At 49.1% G+C, this 18506-nt stretch overlaps 6 protein-coding genes across 6 annotated transcripts, besides 1 other annotated feature; 4 read left to right on the forward strand and 2 right to left on the reverse strand.

Moving 5' to 3' along the window:
* Window positions 1-255: 255 nt before the first annotated feature.
* FPSE_00765 (uncharacterized protein) lies at window positions 256-3218 on the forward strand (the record flags this gene model as incomplete). Its single annotated transcript, XM_009253885.1, has 4 exons — window positions 256-1242; window positions 1290-1591; window positions 1639-1954; window positions 2001-3218. 4 exons carry the CDS (start codon window positions 256-258, stop codon window positions 3216-3218), a joined length of 2823 nt encoding a protein of 940 aa, XP_009252160.1.
* Window positions 2469-2542: a repeat region.
* Window positions 3219-4362: 1144 nt separating the features above from the next.
* Window positions 4363-5714, forward strand: FPSE_00764 (uncharacterized protein; the record flags this gene model as incomplete). The annotated part of the gene is made up of 3 exons (XM_009253884.1): window positions 4363-5285; window positions 5340-5497; window positions 5551-5714. The coding sequence occupies 3 exons, from the start codon at window positions 4363-4365 to the stop codon at window positions 5712-5714; spliced, it is 1245 nt and encodes a 414-aa protein (XP_009252159.1).
* Window positions 5715-7660: 1946 nt separating this feature from the next.
* Window positions 7661-10499, forward strand: FPSE_00763 (uncharacterized protein; the record flags this gene model as incomplete). Its single annotated transcript, XM_009253883.1, has 4 exons — window positions 7661-7752; window positions 7807-9952; window positions 10196-10211; window positions 10249-10499. The coding sequence occupies 4 exons, from the start codon at window positions 7661-7663 to the stop codon at window positions 10497-10499; spliced, it is 2505 nt and encodes an 834-aa protein (XP_009252158.1).
* A 2057-nt stretch (window positions 10500-12556) lies between these two features.
* Window positions 12557-14605, forward strand: FPSE_00762 (uncharacterized protein; the record flags this gene model as incomplete). Its single annotated transcript, XM_009253882.1, has 4 exons — window positions 12557-12954; window positions 13023-13050; window positions 13273-14499; window positions 14552-14605. The coding sequence occupies 4 exons, from the start codon at window positions 12557-12559 to the stop codon at window positions 14603-14605; spliced, it is 1707 nt and encodes a 568-aa protein (XP_009252157.1).
* A 379-nt stretch (window positions 14606-14984) lies between these two features.
* FPSE_00761 (uncharacterized protein) lies at window positions 14985-16389 on the reverse strand (the record flags this gene model as incomplete). Its single annotated transcript, XM_009253881.1, has 2 exons — window positions 14985-16010; window positions 16075-16389. 2 exons carry the CDS (start codon window positions 16387-16389, stop codon window positions 14985-14987), a joined length of 1341 nt encoding a protein of 446 aa, XP_009252156.1.
* Window positions 16390-17165: 776 nt separating this feature from the next.
* On the reverse strand, window positions 17166-18310 carry FPSE_00760 (uncharacterized protein; the record flags this gene model as incomplete). The annotated part of the gene is made up of 3 exons (XM_009253880.1): window positions 17166-17361; window positions 17410-17998; window positions 18049-18310. 3 exons carry the CDS (start codon window positions 18308-18310, stop codon window positions 17166-17168), a joined length of 1047 nt encoding a protein of 348 aa, XP_009252155.1.
* Window positions 18311-18506: the final 196 nt, after the last annotated feature.

The raw sequence follows: 18506 nt of genomic DNA on the forward strand, positions 1-18506 counted from the left end.
TTCAGTATACTTCGCGCAATCGCATGTACGACGCGGAGATGAATTACTGTTACCTCGATCAGCCGACAAACGGATCGCTGTCTAAGTATCTGAGTAACAGAGGTCATCATCCAATGAGTGTTAATAACGGATGGTTATGGCCGAGTATATAGAGCTCGGATTCTTGTCCCTCAGGAGACTTGATCTTGGATCCTTCAAAAACCTCTTCTCAGATTTCATCCCTAAATTTACAATATTATCTTTTGATCTACGACCATGAAACCTGCGCAGCCTCCTTCCAGTAGCCAACCGGCCATAAACCCTCCTGCCAAACCGAAACGCAAGAATCTCAACCCTCAAGCTCTTGTCTCAAAGTTTTGGAAAAAGTATCACTCCAAGACTCCTGGCAAGGTAACCTCTATTTTCCCCCAGAGCCTGTACGAATCTCTCCTGACAGACGCGGACTCTTCGGAGCCCGAAACTCGAAACGCGGCGCAGAGCTACGAGGCTGCTGCTAAGAATTGCCGTGCTCGAGTTCGTGCCGTCGTCAAAGAGTGCGAGCGTACAAATGCCAAGTTCAGCGATCCGGACTTTGACATTGAGTCCGATTTTGCATCGTACCAAGATAACTGCCTCTTTGGTCTCGTCAGAAATACCTGCCCTATCTGCGGAAGCGATAGCGATGATGACGAGGACATCGAGTACGGATCAACGAGCGATGCTCGGCGGACGAAGAAACCTCGCGATCGCAAGCCCAGCGACGCTCTGAAAAACAACAAGCGCGAGAGCAACACGGATAGCCTACGGGGAGACGGCCCTTACCACGGGGGCCTTTTCTGCCGACAGAGAAGGCCTGGTTCGGTTCATCGCATCCCTTGGATCTTCGAAAACCCCCAGTTCACCATCGATGGCTTTTCCAGTTCGGACGTCAAGCAGGGTGCAACTGGCAACTGCTGGTGGTTGGCTGCTCTCGCCACCATCGCTCATCGCAAAGACCTGATGAAGAAGATTTGCGTTGCACGAGATGAAGAATGCGGTGTCTATGGCTTCGTCATCTACCGCGACGGAGAATGGATCTCGACTGTCGTGGATGATAACCTGTATCTGAAGAACAGAGACTTTGGAGAGGACAGCCAAGTCTACGACGCAACCCTCAAGAAGGCCCGCCAATACAAGAAGCAGAAGCAGACAGGTTCCGAGGCCTTGTACTTTGCCAAGTGCGAGGACCCCAACGAGACCTGGTTGCCCCTGCTGGAAAAAGCAGTGAGTTAATAAATGTACTTATGCAGGACAAAAGCTAATGTTTCTAGTTTGCCAAAGTCCATGGCGATTACCAGTCTATGGAAGGCGGATGGGCTGGAACAGCTGTCGAGGATCTCACAGGCGGCGTAGCCACCGTAGTCGCGGGAAATAGAGTTCTTCGCAAGGAACGGCTGTGGCGAGAAATGCTTGGATCGGACGGCGAAGATGGAGAGTTTGTCTTTGGTCTATCTGCGGGTGGACCTGGAGATGAGCACAAGAACGGAATTGTCTTACAGCATGCTTATTCCGTGCTTAGAGTTGCCGAAGTGCAGAACGAAGATGGTGTCAAGTTTCGTCTGGTTAAAATTCGGTAAGTATATCTCTATCATTTCTACATCGGCCTTCTAATCTTCCTAGAAACCCCTGGGGACAGAGATCCGAAGCCGGCCAAGGCGAGTGGCATGGTCCATGGTCAGATGGCTCCAAGGAGTGGACTCCGTACATGATCAAGAAGCTCAAGCACGAGTTTGGTGACGATGGAGTCTTTTGGATGTCATTTGGCGACATGCTCGATAACTTCAAATGGATGTACAGAACCCGACTCTTTGATGAGCGATGGACTGTGGCTCAGCAATGGTTGAGCATCAGTATCTCGTGGCTTACCGGCTACCTTAAGAAGAAGTTTGTTATTGAGGTCGAGGAAGAGGGCATGGTTGTTATCGTTCTTTCACAGGTATGGTCTGCCCCTGAAAAAGACGTCTAGTACTAACACGTTCAAGCTTGACGACCGCTATTTTACCGACCTTAAGGGGCAGTATGTGTTCACTTTAAGCTTTCTCATCAAGTCTTCGGACGGCAAGAATACCATCTGCGCCGTACGTCCGGTACACCAATGGGATCGACGTTCGATCAACTGCGAAGTCGAACTCGAACCAGGCACCTACGAAGTCATCCCTAAGATCATGGCGGAGCGACTCGTTTGGCGGCCAAGAGTGGAAAAGATGGTCAAGAGAGCAGCCGACGACAACCCAAAGAAGCTCCGCCAGTTGGGCCTGCAGTACGATCTAGCCCACGCCAAAGGTGGCGTGCTAGATGAGGACGACGCTCTTCGCAAGAAGCGCGAGGCCGAGAAGTCAAAGAAACTCAAAGTTAAGAAGCAAGAGGTCAAGAAGAAACAAATGGCGGAGGCGATGGCACGAATGGAGGAAGCGATGGTGGCGATGAGGAATGAGTACAATCAATACCTCAATGAGAAGGAAAACGAGAAGGATAAGGATAAGAAGGACGAGACTGCTGAGGATGACGAGGAGAAGAAGAAGGATGATGAACCCGAGCCTAAGGATCCCGAGCCTAAGGACCCGGTTGTCGAGCCTAAAGACAAAGGAGACCACCAGGCGCCTCCAGGGTTCTGGCCAGAAGATTCTCCCAGCAAGAGCGACCTGGACGTTTCGAAACATTCCGAAACATTGGTTGAGCCAAGAAAGGAGCCTCCATCTTCTCGTGGCACGAACGAGGCAATGGAAGAGACGAAAAGAATGTCTTTCCGAACCCCATCTCCTCGTGGTACTAGCCGTCGCGGTCTTCCGACACCGCCGGTGCAGTATCAATATCAATACCAAGACCATGGTCCTCTTCGCAACAGCAGACGATTGACCATGACGGACGACAGCATGGACCCGTACCCCGTGTTTACACCACCGACGGAGCCTGCATCCGATTCGGATCTTGACAGCTCAAGTTCTGGCTCAGGCTCTGGTTCTGATACTGCGTCTGATGACAACAATTCGTCGAGCTCGGACAGTGATAGCATGAGTCTATACCCACGTCGACGGTTTCGCCAGCGCAAGAGACAACCCTGGAATGCCGTGTGCGTGATCGGCCTTCGTGTCTATGCTCAACATGCAGGCATCAAGGTACGTCTCGCTGACCAGAAGCGCGATGAGGCTACTGAGCTCGTCGCACCAGAGGCAAGCAGCGCGGCTGGTCCGAGTGAGTAGTCACTAATCACTTGGCTTGAAACTGTCTGAAGGTGGGATGGATGGATACGGAGATGAGATGATTTGAGAGTGGAGTTTACGGTAGTTGAGTTGGGTTTGCCAGAGGAGGATGATGATCGATATTTCGACAGAGCTCTACTCGATTATTTCCTAACGCACATAGCGACATTTATTATTTGACTTTATTCATCAGTAGCTAATACAAAGAATGGTATCCGTACTATCATTTGTCATTTTACGATGAAGTGGATGTGGATATGTCTCTGCTCCATACTTGACTTGGGGCCATTGTCCGAGGTGCAGGTGCAATTTAACGTCGACGTGACTCGAGTCATTCGACGTCAATTGATGTGACAGATTGCATTTGCTAGTTACTTGTTACGGGGTAGTACTGTATAAAGATGATATATATCATCCATCATTTGTAACCGTCTTATCACCATGTTTTGGATTAACTTTCTGACATACGGTAAACTTTGGCTTAGGCGTACAAATAAACATTGTCATTATTAACTATTGGTGGAATACAAGATCCGGATCGGCGTTAGAGATTGACGTAAAAAAAAGTAAATAATAGTGTGTTTTGTTTTTGGAATAGTTCCCGTTTGATGTTTGCGCCATTCATTTCGTCTCTTTTCTGCTGTTACCTGTTTCGATGCGCACGGCCTTTGAGCGACCGTTTCATCTTTTGGTAGAAGCGTTCTCGTTTCATCAACCTCGTTAGGCCTCCTCCTCCTTCGGGATCTGCCAGTATGATCGCCCCGAATTGTTTCTCGGCTTGGATAATCGAACAAGCACGGAGCAGAATTCCATCCTCTGCAGAGCTGGATCCTCGTGTGAGATTGGTGAGGAGGACCACCTCGGAAGCTTTTCCCAAGTTGGGAAACTCTTGCGGTTGGAGTATCCGTATGTCTAGAACGATTCTATCGTCATGACTTACATGGCTAAGTATCATGACTATTGAGAAGAAGAGGTTCAAGCGTCAGGAACAAGACGTATATAATCCAGACTCAAACTCGTCTTCTGGATTTTAGAACCAGATTCATCTCAACTCAGCAGCCTTTTGTACATTCTTTATACCCTTTACATTCGCTTCTTATACAAACCAATATCTTTCGTTTCAACAGCTTGAACAACCTTCATCATGCTTTACACATCTATTCTCGTTGCTCTTGTTCCTTTCGCAGTGGCTGGTCCCATTGCTCCCCGAACCGGCCTTGGTGGTGGACTCCCTGGCCTCGGAGGCGGCTCTGGCTCTGGCCTCCCTAGCCTTCCTGGTCTTGGAGGTGGTTCTGGCTCTGGTCTCCCCAGTCTTCCTAGCCTTGGAGGCGGCTCTGGTGGTCTACCCAAGCTTCCCGGCCTAGGAGGTGACTCTGGTTCTGGCTCCGGTCTGCCCGGTCTTCCCGGCCTTGGTGGTGGTTCCGGTTCTGGTCTCCCCAGTCTCCCTGGTCTTGGAGGCGGTTCTGGATCTGGTGGTTTGCCTAGCCTCCCTGGTCTTGGAGGCGGCTCTGGCTCTGGCGGTCTCCCCAGCATCCCCGGACTCGGAGGAGACGACTCCTCAGACGATACCCCCAGCGCCACTGCCCCCAGCGTTGCGGCCCCCACTGCTTCCCCTCAGACCTCTCCTACTGCCCCTAGCAGCTCTACCGGAGGATCTGCTGATGCGGATGGCTCTGCGGCTCGCCGTGGTGTCTTTGATGGCGCTTCGTCCGGAGGCGCATCGGACTCTCCCTTTGGTAACTTCCTGGGCGGTGCTGGTGGCTCTTCTTCAGGCGGCTCTTCCGGAGGCTCTTCCGGAGGTGCGGCTGCTTCTCCCTTTGGTAGTTTCCTAGGCGGTGCTGGTGGCTCTACTATGAACGACCTCAGCGGCGAGTGCAAGGACGTAACTGTCATCTTTGCCCGTGGTACTACTGAGGCTGGTAACGTCGGCACCGCTGCTGGACCTCCCTTCTTCAAGGCCCTTGCTGAGAAGATTGGCCAGGACAAGCTCGCCGTTCAGGGTGTCGACTACAGCGCCAGCATTGCTGGCATTATGCAGATGGGCGACAAGGCCGGTTCTGAGAAGATGTAAGTCTAACTCACATCACCCAAAAAGAGTAACACGATGCTAACAGAAAATAGGGCGAGCCTTGTCACGGAGGCTGCTAAGAAGTGTCCCAAGACCAAGATTGTCATGTCTGGATACTCTCAGGGAGCCATGCTGGTGCACAACGCTGCCAGGGCTCTTCCTGCCGAGACCACAGCCAAGGTTGCTGCTGTTCTCAACTTTGGCGACCCTTGTAAGTTCAATATGCCAACGAGGAGGAGTATCAAAAAGCTAACAGTGTTACAGTCCAGAGACAGGCCATCCAGGGCGTCTCGGCCGATAGGGTCAAGATCATCTGCCACGCAGGCGATGGTGTTTGCGCCGGTACTGCTGCTATCACACCCGACCACCTTACCTACAGCAAGGATGCTGGCGCTGCTGCTGATTTTGTTGCCAGCAAGGTGCAATAAGCGGTACTTTGTGAATGACACATTGGTTCAATGATGAAGGATAAATTTCTTATGACTTGTGTATACTTTTAGCTACTATATATATCCAAACTGTTGCTTTTATAACCACTTGTTCTGTCTGTTTAGTGATGTCTCGATGAATAGTGAATTTCATAGTAAAGTTGATGACCTTGATCGTAGCGTTGATTTATTGCTGACTTTAGCGAGACTTTAGATTTGATCAAAGTTGCAGCATTTGTACTAGTAGTGTACGATTGACGAAAGTATGCTGTCTACTTTAGATTATTTGAACTCGATTTACTCCGAAGTCTATATGCTCGCAACTACGCACAGTCGACTGTGCTTGTAGCCCGAGCACCCCCTACGCTTAGAAACCATCGGCCCGACAATCACAATCACAAGTCATCATGTTAACTGACAATTCTGTTATCGATCTAGAAGGATGGGAAGACAACGGCGATGTTGAGAAAAAAGTTCCAGGCTCAATCTACTATGACTGTATCAACTGCATTCTAATGCCGTATGGTTAGCTAAACACTGTGAAAAGAACTTATACTTGTCTCTATGGAGGATTGAACATTGTCACGGGGAGAATAAGCATGAGCGTCGCTGTGGCCTTGTGTATATATACGAAGAAAGACAGTGTTCCTTCAACAAATACTGGGGATATGGTGTAGGGGTATCACGTTCGCTTTGCATTGTTTCGAATGCTTGCGAAAGGCCGGGGGTTCAAATCCCTCTGTCTCCAAATCTTTTGCCGTTCAGACTGCGGTCTTTTTTGGGTGAAGAAGTGGACATCCATTGTAACTCTATTTTTAGTCTTGACAACCCTGGACAAGTACCGAGGTACAAGGACAGACGGTCTTTGATGTATAGATTATTGCTGGAATTTGTTTTCTTTTGTCAAGTCTTGTCTGTTGTAAAATGGCTGGCCTGAGACAGAGACAACTCATAAACCCATGAGTAACCGAAAAGAACCGCATCAACTCACAATGGCCAATCACCGTAAACTTTATTGTCCTGTCAGCCAAGATGCAGCATGTGATGGTTGACTTATCAGGGGTGGTGCATTAATTGATTACCTGGGTATGTACACGTGCCGCTACCAGTCATGAATCATGTGAACCGCATGGAAACAAAGCCTACATTCCTTTTTAGCTTTTGGATTCTACCTTTCGGAGCATTTCTTGCAGGTGATTGATATTTTGAATAGAAGAGGCTTGAGAGTAAGAAAGAAAAAAGATGTCAAGTTGTTTGTCTGTCTCACATACACAAACTTAATTCAAGATGTTGCCGTTGTCTTGTATTCTTAGAAATAATAGTTGAATTATAGGCTATTCCCGAGAATACCGAATCTACGTCATGTCCTCCCCCACAGAATTACCCCGGCGTGTCTCTCTTTATCCAGATTCTGGGGGAAACTTTCACATGTCAACAAGCTTGTGCAAATGTCGATACTCTGAAAACCCAAGTTGTCACGAGCACGAGCCCGTCATTCTACTCGGCTACGAGTCCGAATTTAGCTTGGGATCATCATTTGTCTGTAGTAATCGAGCCTTGTTTATGTAGTTCTACTCTGCCTAGTTGGAAGTTTACAATCGAATTTTACTTTTCTCCATCCTCTTTCTCCTGTTTTATTCGTTTCATCTCTGTTGGACAGGCGGAAACTCTCACCTAAGCCACTGCCCATCCAACGAGACCGTTACAACGCTTCAATTGGCGATATCTCACAACCCTTGTCCTGTCTCCTATACTGCGACCTCCGAGGGTGTTCGAGTCGTGTATTTCTTTCATGTGAACGCCTGTCAATTTACCCGAAAAGGCTAACGACACCATGTGCTTGCTTGAATCCTAACTAGTTTCTCTTTGTTTGCTCTTCTACTTTACTTGCACATTTATCTCAAAATCGTTCGAAATTATATACATTTAGACCTGATCTGGTCAGCATGATAGATCACGTCTTGGGACGGCCTTCGGTCAAGTCTAGAAGGCTTCAAGTCCTAGCAGTGTTGACCTTTTGGTCCGCTTACTTAGTCAAGTAAGACTTCCAAGATCCTGTCTCTTCTTTAGTATGCTTACACCTAGACCATAGAGGCCATAAACATGGTCCTCCAGGCGCAAAGTTCTTCTCGAGACTCTTCTCCAAGCGACTCACACCATGGCAAACCGTCGCCTTAACCATGATATACTTATACGCCGCTCGCAACTTCAGCACCCTCGTCGGTCTCGCCAGTCCAGAGCCCTTGGCCAACATGTACGACGCCACCTACTACCGGGCCACATGGGTCTTGACCGCGCTGGACGCTGGTTTCTGGACGGCCATGAAGATCAAGACGAAATGGCTGCGCGACATGGCCAGCATTGTCTTCTCGCTCTTCTACCTTGTCGCTGCTGAAAAGGCCGACGAGAAAGTTCGCAAGGTCAGAGGCATGATCACGGTCGAGCATATGCGCGTGTCCTGGAACAAGGGCACGTCGCCGTATTTGAGTTTCTTTCAGGGCCTCATGCGACCGCGTTTTATGCGATGGCCTCCGAGGCAGATTCGGATCCCCCGGCCTGCCGACAGCGACTACAAAGAGCCTGTTCTTGCGTGGCTGTACTATGATGGACCTTTGTCAGATCTCGAGCGTCATGATAGGATAATTCTGGATATTCCGGGTGGTGGTTTTGTTGCCATGGATCCGCGCTGCAACGACGACAAGTTATTCTCATGGGCGGCCAAGTCAGGACTACCTATTCTGAGTCTCGACTATAAAAAGGCACCCGAGTTCCCATATCCGTATGCGCTGAACGAATGCTTTGACGTTTACAGGACCATCATCAATACCAAGGGTCGATGCGTCGGTCTACCAGGAACGGAAGTGCCTCGAGTCATCGTCACAGGTGACAGTGCTGGAGGTAATCTTGTAGTCGCGGCGACTTTGATGATTATGGAATCAAGACATCCGGCATTCCGCAGACCAGGACAGACAGAACTACCAGCCCCGGATGGACTCATTTGTTTCTACCCAGCGCTGGACATGAATATCGGCAACTGGATGACTGACGAACAAATGTCTCTCATCAAGGATCGAAAGGCGAGAAAGACGAATCGCAGAATCATGCGACGAAAGAGCATGCAGTACAATGAGTTGGTCGGAACTCCACACCATTCCGATGACGAAGAAGAGGGATCGCCACCACCGGACACCAAGTCGACTGGCAAACTGAACGGCTTGACGGCAAAAGAGGCTCTAATTGCGGCTTCTCAGGGACCTAAGAGCCCACACCCAGAGTTCTCACACGTTGGACCTCGATCTTTGAGCTTCCCAAAGGAGGCCTCAGAAGCCAACGGAAAGAATTCATCCCACCATGTTGAACCAATGAAGACAAGACTGGCCACATCGTCAATGATCTCCTACTTTAACGATCGAGTACTCACACCAGAAATGATGAGAGCAATGATCATCTTGTACATCGGTGCACACAACCGTCCCGACTTTAGTCAGGACTATCTCCTCAGCCCTGTCCTCGCACCTGAAGCTTTGCTAGTTGACTTTCCCAAGACATACTTCATGACAGGAGAACGAGATCCTCTTGTTGATGATACAGTTATTTTTGCAGGAAGGCTTCGCTGTGCGAAGGAAGCTGCGTTCATGCAGGATCAAGCAGGAATTAACGGAGCAGAGTTCAACGATCGGGATGCTGCGGAAGTGATGCTGATCCCTGGAACATCTCATGGCTTTATGCAGTTCCCGACCGTGTACCCTCCTGCTTGGAGACACTTTGAGCGATGCGTTGAATGGTTCGACCAGCTATTCGAGCATGCCCACGTTATGCGCGTGCGAAAAGATAGACAATCCCGAGCTACAATGTCGCAGACTAATGGCTTTGGTGTTAATAGCTTTGGAAGACATCATCAACGCACAGAGTCCAGCGGAGAAGAGGATAAGCCGCTAGAAATCAGCATGACAAAGATGAATCAGCGACGAAGTTCGAACCAGCCTTCGCCGCCTATACAGAAAGAAGAGTCTGTGTCGTCAGAGGTCAACGACGGCTATGGAAGCGGAGACACGACACCACGACCATACACAAACGGATCTTCTCTTGCGAATGGCGACAAGAAGAACGCGTCTCGACGAAAGAGTATCGGTTTGAACAAGAGCAAGAATAGAAATAAGAGTCTTGTTAAGCTCAAGAGCTCTGATGATTTGCTTGGAAGACGTATGCAGGGTCTTGCGAGTGGGTTGACGGGGATGGTGGGTGATGATGATTGATTGAGGGGATGCATTGTTGGAGCTTTTTTTAATTCAGCATAGTGATTTGGTTGCATGTGTGATTGCATATATGGAGGAATGATACACAGGGTGAGCTGGGAAAGGCATATATTTCTGCATAGTTGGACTTACGATATGATGACTTTTTGTAGATACACAAAGGACACCCTTAGAATAGCTGATGACTTGAATTGACACATGTATCAAACCGCTGAGATGCTCAAGTTTTGGAAGACAAATGGTAAGACATTGTTTTGGCTTGTTTACTGTGACTGTAGGGTTTCATCTGGCCTCCATGCTGACCAAGGTCCCCAAACAATCTTCCCATTACAGTCCAGAACATGACGCCAAAATCACACTTCAAGTCACAGCTTACGGACAGCGACCGAGGGGAATAGAAGCATCTCAAGGCATAAAAGGGGGCGGACGGACCGTGTTTGCGTCAGAGTTCCTCGGTGAGCAAAAACACGCAACTCATGATGGGAAAATAAGCGGGAATTGGGCCGATTGGATATTCGTAAACCCCTGATGGTTGTGATTCTGGGGAGCCTTGGTTGGGCTGAGCAGACACGCCACTTGGATCGGGTCATTATTATAGGGGATGTCATACAGGTTTAGGGTGATTTATCCTGTAAGATATGTACGTACATACGCGTAGGTAGGTATAGTAAGTGATGTTTGAGGAGAGCACTAATAATCGCTGGCTTTTGATGGCCTCATGACAAGGGATATCCTTCTTGTGATCAGTTGGTAGAGGCTCATCGTGATAACCAACCCTGACCATGGAACTAATGGTGCACGTCAGTCTCAGAGCATATCTCAGTGCTTCTCAGTGCTATTCTCTGTATATTCGTGCTGTAATTTGGTCGATAGAACCATTAATTAGTAGGCAACTTATGCACGGAAGGCCCGGGGATGTGGGTCCGATAGCCCTGTTTTGCCGACCAGCAGCCTCCGTGATTGGGTTACTCTCGCTACCCGGCTTCCGACATTCCTATTCCTATCCTTTCAGCCCTGTAAATAACGAAAAGATATCCATATCAACACAACAACTATCTATTCCCCAGAGCCGATGATCTTCAAAGAACATGGTAGAAAAAGTATTAGATAAAGAGAAATACGTACCATGTTAAGGAAAGCACACCGACTTTGCCATGCAACGTTATCGTATAGATTGAACCCAGCAACTAGGATCACATTCCATAAGTTGGGTTAGGCAGTTGGCTGTACCCCAAAATAACAAGGATTCTGACTTCTGATCCGATGCCGATTGCTTCATCTTTTACCCGTCTTCCACCCCTTTGTTGGAAGATGCCATGTTTTATGAGGCGAGAGAAAATAATCAGGTGCTTTTTCACCCCCAATCTGACCCCAAATTTTGACCTTATCCATGCCCAAGGTCCAGAACCCCAATAACCGCGTGTTATTGTAAGAAATGTCCGTCATTTGCTTGCGGCTTTATGTCACTGAAACAGGACACGTACCTGACCGAGTTGCCCGATTGAGTAAGTGCAAGGTGAAGGGAAGTGAGAAGCAAGGTGAGCTGATATGTCCTGTTCCAACCTGGCATGAGGACAACCAGAACCCAAAGTTGCGGGCTTTCCATCGAGACACGAATATCACCACTCATTTCCGTATTGAGAACAGAACAGTGAGGCCGCCCCGTATACCAGACCCGACCATTAGTTAAAGTATATGAGGGATATACAAAAGAACCAATACTACCACAGAGACAGAAGCTGCTCCCCAGTATCACCAAAGACAAGGGGAGCGTCATCATCACCGTCATGCTCAAAAAAGACAAAAAGCACAGACAAAGCGGATGTAAACGGGTGTTTACCTGGTTGGTACAGATCAGGTAGTTGTCAAGTATCTTTTGCGTCTGTATCCATCCACTATGTACCACGAATAATACGTTTTCGGATGTAAACAACTGGGCTGTGCTTCTTTCCCAACCTCATACAAGATTCAGGTACCGAACATACCGCTCTAGGGGCCTCATTCAAATGGATAGACTGGATGGATATCTTATGCACCCCCCGTGCCGTATTTCCATGCTCCTATTTTGGAGGCATTTATTTATTCCCGTCCTTTTGGTAGAATACTTTAAAAAGTCGGTGTCTCTCTGCCTCTCTGCCTCTTTGTAAATCTGGTTTTATTTCACTCGTCTCGTCTCACTCCTAGTACCAATATATATATTTACCACTCTCCTCTACTCTTGTGCCTCAAAAGAGCCACCATACTTTTGAAGCTCCTCCATCTTGATATCCGTCACATTGTGTTGTGTATTACACGTCCTTCTCCCACTACAACTCTTCATATTGCCGACCTTTCCGTTTTACCCCTCAACTGAACTCTTTGCTACTCTGTACTAAGCAGAAGCAACCTGCGACGTGCCGTCATTGCCAACAGAGTAACCAACCAAGGACCAACACAAGCCATTCTTCAACCCACCACAAAAAGATAGCTATAATAGTTAGCTACACAAAACCGGCTGCTCCCGTCCATATTCGGCCTATCGCATTAAGCTTTCTTGTCTCGATTTGTTTACATACAAAAGAGCTATCCCTCTACCCCTCCTTCATCATGAGTCTCGCTCAGCATTCAGAAAGTGCGTCGCCCGTTCCCATTATTGAGACAGACGACCACGGAAACCCCATCAAGTCAAGTAACGGATACTTCCCCTCTAAAGGAAAATCTTCAACGCTCGTTGGCGACATGGCTCACCTCTCTGTTGTCGGTGGTGCTCACCGCGGAGACGACTCTGACGCCGCATCTGTTCGCTCAAACAGCTCTCGGGCCTCACGGAAGCCTCAGATGAAGCTGGCGAGCTACCAGGATGAGTTCACCACCAGCGTCTACGGATCTCGCTTCGCAGGCATGGATCTTCCCAGGCATCATATGCCGGAGAATGAAATGCCCCGCGACATTGCCTATCGCATGATCAAGGACGATCTGAGTCTTGACAACAACCCCATGCTCAAGTACGTTTGTTTCTAATCATGAGGATGCATTTACGAGGTCACCTACTAATTGCTGACTTTACTTCCAGCTTAGCTTCTTTCGTTACAACTTACATGGTACGTACAACAAAACATCAACTAATTCCTTGACTTTTCTGGTTCCGGCCAAGTCTGTCCTATGCCAAGCCATCACCATCGATCTGCTCCTCCACCCGCTCCATAGCGGAGACGGAACCATTTCTTGGCGATGGTGATGGGACGCTACAGCACCAACCCATTGCACTAAACTACCTACCCCACTATAACTCTTCTGAATAGCTTCACTAACACCCTCTCCAGGAAGATGAAGCCGAGAAGCTCATGGCAGAGTCCTTCTCCAAGAACTTTATCGATTATGAAGAGTACCCTCAATCGGCCGACATCCAGAACCGATGTGTCAACATGATCGGCGATCTTTTCCACGCTCCTCCCGGTTCGTCAGTCGGTACATCAACCGTCGGTTCCTCAGAAGCCATCATGCTCGGTGTTCTGGCCATGAAGAGGCGCTGGAAGAACCGCAGAATCGCCGAGGGTAAGAGCACAGAGCATCCCAATATCGTCATGTCCTCTGCCGTTCAGGTCTGTTGGGAAAAGGCTACTCGCTACTTTGAGATTGACGAGAAGCTCGTTTACTGCACGCCTGATCGGTTTGTCATGGATCCCGAACAGGCTGTTGATCTATGTGACGAGAACACCATTGGTATGTGTGCTATTCTTGGAACGACCTATACTGGCGAGTACGAGGATATCAAGGCCATCAACGATCTCCTCGTTGAGCGCAACCTTGATATCCCTATCCACGTCGATGCTGCCAGTGGAGGCTTCGTGGCTCCTTTTGTGGTTCCTGATCTGGAGTGGGATTTCCGATGTGAAAAGGTCGTCTCTATCAACGTCTCGGGTCACAAGTACGGTCTTGTCTATCCTGGTGTTGGTTGGGTCATCTGGCGATCTCCTGAGTTCCTCCCCCAAGAACTCGTCTTCAACATCAACTACCTCGGTGCTGATCAATCTTCCTTTACCCTCAACTTCTCCAAGGGTGCATCGCAAGTCATCGGCCAATACTACCAGCTTATCCGCCTCGGCAAGCGTGGTTACCGCGCTATCATGAGCAACCTCACCCGTACCGCAGACTACCTGACAGAAACCCTAGAGAACCTAGGCTTCGTCATCATGTCAGAACGTTCGGGCGCTGGCCTCCCCCTCGTTGCTTTCCGCTTCAAGACCGTCGATGAGGGCGGCGACCCTGAACGTCACTACGATGAGTTCGCTCTTGCTCACCACCTGCGATCTCGAGGCTGGGTTGTCCCTGCTTACACCATGGCTCCCAACTCCGGTGTCAAGATGCTGCGTGTTGTCGTCCGAGAGGACTTTACAAAGAGTCGATGTGACCAGCTCATCTGCGATGTTAAGCTGTGCCACGGTCTTCTCAAAGAGACAGACCAGGAGTCGATCAAGAAGCGTGAAGAGTACATCAAGAACCACATTGTTACTATGGGACGTGGAAAGCACGCCCACCCCGTATACAAGGTAAGTTATCAACCTATACAACGCTCGAAGTTCTGTGACTAACCATTCTTAGGATGAGCAACATTCTCTCCAGGGCAAGCATGGCAAGACACATGCTATTTGCTAGTTACATAGAAAGGATGGGTTATTTATGAAGGCTTGGCGTTGGGCGATGTGATGAGGCGTACTGTGTATATGAATGAAGCATGTATCGATTTTGAATAAGCCTACATCGAAGAAGCTTTGACATTGTCGTTGGTGATTTAATGGATAGAAGCGTAAAACTGTCATTTTGATTTAGCTTATATGGAACGATGGAGCTCAGATTTTGATCTCACGTTTGCCTGTAGAACATGCACCACCTCGAACAGGAGAAATAGAATACGACGTAAAACATAAATCAGTATATGGTATCTAGCTTTTTATCTAGCTCCGCTCTCTACTCACCAAAAATCTACTTTTAACCCTTTAATCATAAACACCAGAGTATGTATATATACACCCTCTTATTGAGTAGCAGCAATAGCAGCCTCTACAATATCCAGTCCCTGGTTAATCTCCTCATCCGTCACAGTCAAGCTAGGCACAAATCGCAATGTGTTGGTACCGGCGGTAATGATGAGAAGACCACGCTCACGAGCAGCCTTGATGATAGGTGAAGGGTCCTGCGACAATTGCAGACCGAGAATCAAACCTCGACCACGGACCTCCTTGACAAGACCAGGGTATTGGCTCTGTAGCTTAGCGAAGCGCTTCTTGAAGATCTCGGACTTGGCCTTGACATCAGCTTGGAGCTGCTTGTCGGCGAGACGGCCAACGATGTAGTGCGCCAGTCGGCAGGCAAGAGGGTTTCCACCAAAGGTAGTGCCGTGGTCGCCAACCTTCATCTTATCAGCAACATCCTGTGTCACTAGAACAGCGCCAATGGGGAATCCGTTGCCGAGAGCCTTGGCTGTTGTGAGGATATCAGGGTGAGCCTCCTTGGGCAAGTTGCCGTGAGCCCAGAATGTGCCTGTACGACCGAGACCGCACTGGATCTCGTCGTAGATGAGAACAGCGCCAACCTCGCGACATCGCTTGGCGAGCGCAACGAGGAACTCCTCCTTCGCAGGCGTAACACCACCCTCACCCTGGATAGGCTCCACGATAACACCGCATGTCTTCTCAGTGACTAGCGCATCAATGCCAGAGATATCGTTGTAGTCGCCAGTCTTGAAGCCGGGGACCATGGGTGAGAAGGGCTTCTGGTACTTGGGGTTCGGGGTCGCGGACAAGCTGCCCATGGTTCGGCCGTGGAAGCCATTGTTGAAGGAGACGATCTCGACCTTTTCGCCCGAGGGGTCGACAATCTTGCCAGCCTTGCGAGCGAACTTGATGGCGGCTTCGTTGGCTTCGGATCCGGAGTTGCAGACGAACACTGAGGCGGCGTTGTGCATAGCGCCAGACTCGAGAGTCTTTTCGACAAGGAGCTTCGATAGAGCGCCGGTCCATGGGTTGTAGTAAAGGTTGGAAGCGTGAACGAGGGTTTGAGCCTGTAAGCAATCAATTGAATCAGCAAAGCCCATTGTTGTACCCTAAGCGCATATAAGAACTTACCTGCTCAGTCATGATACGAGTAAACTCGGGATCGCAGTGACCGAGACCATTGACAGCGATGCCGGCAGTGAAATCAAGAAACTTGCGATCCTCCGCATCCCAAAGCCACGAACCCTTTCCCTTGATAAAAACAGGTGGGGGACGGGCATATGTGGCAACCATATAAGGCGCATGCTCGTTCACCATAGCAGCGCTCTTGGAGTCGGATGCGACGTCGGCATTTGGCAGCGAAACCAGGCCTCGTCGAACGATGCGAGGACGAGCGACGGCGCAGGAGCTGGCCAATCGGGCTCGGAGGGGAAGTCGCATAGCCATTGCGATTATGAATTTTCCGATTTTATGAATTACAGACAGAAGAAAAAAAAAAGAACAAGGGAAGAGAGAGATTTGCAGAATTGGAATGGTTGTATTGATCTGGAGGGGTTAGTTGGACGAGAGAATATTTGTGGTTTTATCTTATCAATCGCCTCCGCTATCGCAGGTCGATTTTGTGACGCTACTTAACTGTTTTTGTGCAAGTTACTCACAATTGGGAGCCACTTGAGCTACCATGACAAGGAAGGGTCTTGATTATGGAGACGCTTTTGACTCAGGCTATGGAATCATTCATGATGTGGTGTTTTCTTATCCCTGTAAGTTGAATTTTAAGTCTCTCAAGGCGCGCCCTGACCTAGACAACTACTGTGCTACGCATTGCGATCTTGGTACTGGCCAGTTCTACTGACTCACAGCGTACTCATCATGAAAGACCGTCTATAGAATCCATGTATATCTAGAGATCCAAACTTAAAGTAAACATAGAGTTGTGCAACTGTCAAGACACCGTTCATATTCCTATCAAGAACGCAGCACAACAAAATTGTATTAATTACCCCAACGCTGACTCCATAATACTGCGCATTCGCAACTTTCAAACTCTAAACACCCGATTGCATGATACGAGACCAAGAGCCCCCAACCTATGTATACAAACCAGCCAAAATGAACTGCTAGCATGAGCGCCATCATAGCCCATCGCACAGAACCAACCCCAGAAAGGCCCAGTTTCCACTTCGAACAAACAGAAAACGATGTACACTTCTCAGGCCGTTTTAGACTGCACTGTATCCGCCTCGGCTGCCCGTTCCCTGCACAGTGTTTAGGATCCGGCGGATAAAATCCTTGAGTAGGTAAGGAATGTCGCGGATGGTGTCGCTGTGGGGGAGAAGATCCCAGCCTCGGGCGCCGTAGCGGGTGAAGTTGATCCAGGACGAGAAGATGAGGTAACCAGCAATGAGCAAGAAAGCGCTAAATGTGTGAGAAAATAATGCAAAAGTGAAGGCTGGGTGTACTCACATGAGAACAAACCAGGTGAAGAATCCCCAGTGGGAACTGGAGTTGTCTCCGCCATCGTCGCTACCGCCGTCGCCGCTCTCCTCTCGCTTTTCGCAGGCATATTTGGTGTGCCATGTCAAGCGCAGAATTCCTATATCCTTCTCAACTTCAAAGCCATCCCAGATAAGGGAAGCATTCTCATGCTTGAGTTGGTGCTCGAGGGTAGACTCGCCCTCATCCTTGTCACCGCCATCGTCCTTCTTGCCATCGTCCTTCTTTTCGTCGGCTCGTTTCTCGTACTTTTCCTCAGAGACCCACTCGCCTTCTGTTCCTTCTTTGTTGGGGTCGCAAAGGAACTCAATAATGGCCTTTTGGTCGGTCTTCTCTTTGGAAGGGCCAGATAAAGGATCCTTGCCTCCCGTGAGAACAAGCCGTAAACCCTCCTTCTTCTTGTCAGAGTTCGACTCGGCCGTGCTAAGTCTTGTAGGTGTCCATTCGAATCGAGATCCACCGGCGTTCTCGAGGTTTCCTGCGATCGCGACGATGTCCGTAACCTCGTCCTCCTCTTTCTTGTCTCCGTCAGACTTGAGAAGATGTGTGATGGCGCAAACTAAAGCTTGTCAGTTGAAGCTTTGTGATCTCAGTGAACCCTGAACATACCTCGAGTGCCGTTTGGGCATTCCGACTTGCTTCCTCCGCTCTTTTTCAACGGCTTACAAACGTCTAATGTATAAGTTGTGTTGTAGTGTCCGGCTGGGTTGGGCTTGTATCGCGTCGTCACAACTGAATGCGGTCCGCCAAGCTTGGAAAGGTCGAACGTGTGTCCATCCGCACGAATCTTTCCACAGTCGAGTGTCTCTGCAGCAAATACTGGCGCAGCCAGCAGAGGCAGTAGAAATGCCAGTAGATCCGGCCGATACATCGAGAAGATCTGGGAAGAACACGGAAGCCGAGATAGGGATAAACGTTAAGCGATGATGCCGAGGGGACGGAATTGCGGATTCGAAAAAGGGAGATGCTGGAAAGCCGTTGCTATGCTCAAACGAAAGGAAAGACTGGACCGGGTAGGTTCTCCTTGGTATGCCTTGTGATAGAAACTGCGTGATGAAATGGTCACG

The sequence above is a fragment of the Fusarium pseudograminearum genome, chromosome 1 (assembly GCF_000303195.2).
Source record: "Fusarium pseudograminearum CS3096 chromosome 1, whole genome shotgun sequence".
Lineage (NCBI taxonomy): Eukaryota > Fungi > Ascomycota > Sordariomycetes > Hypocreales > Nectriaceae > Fusarium > Fusarium pseudograminearum.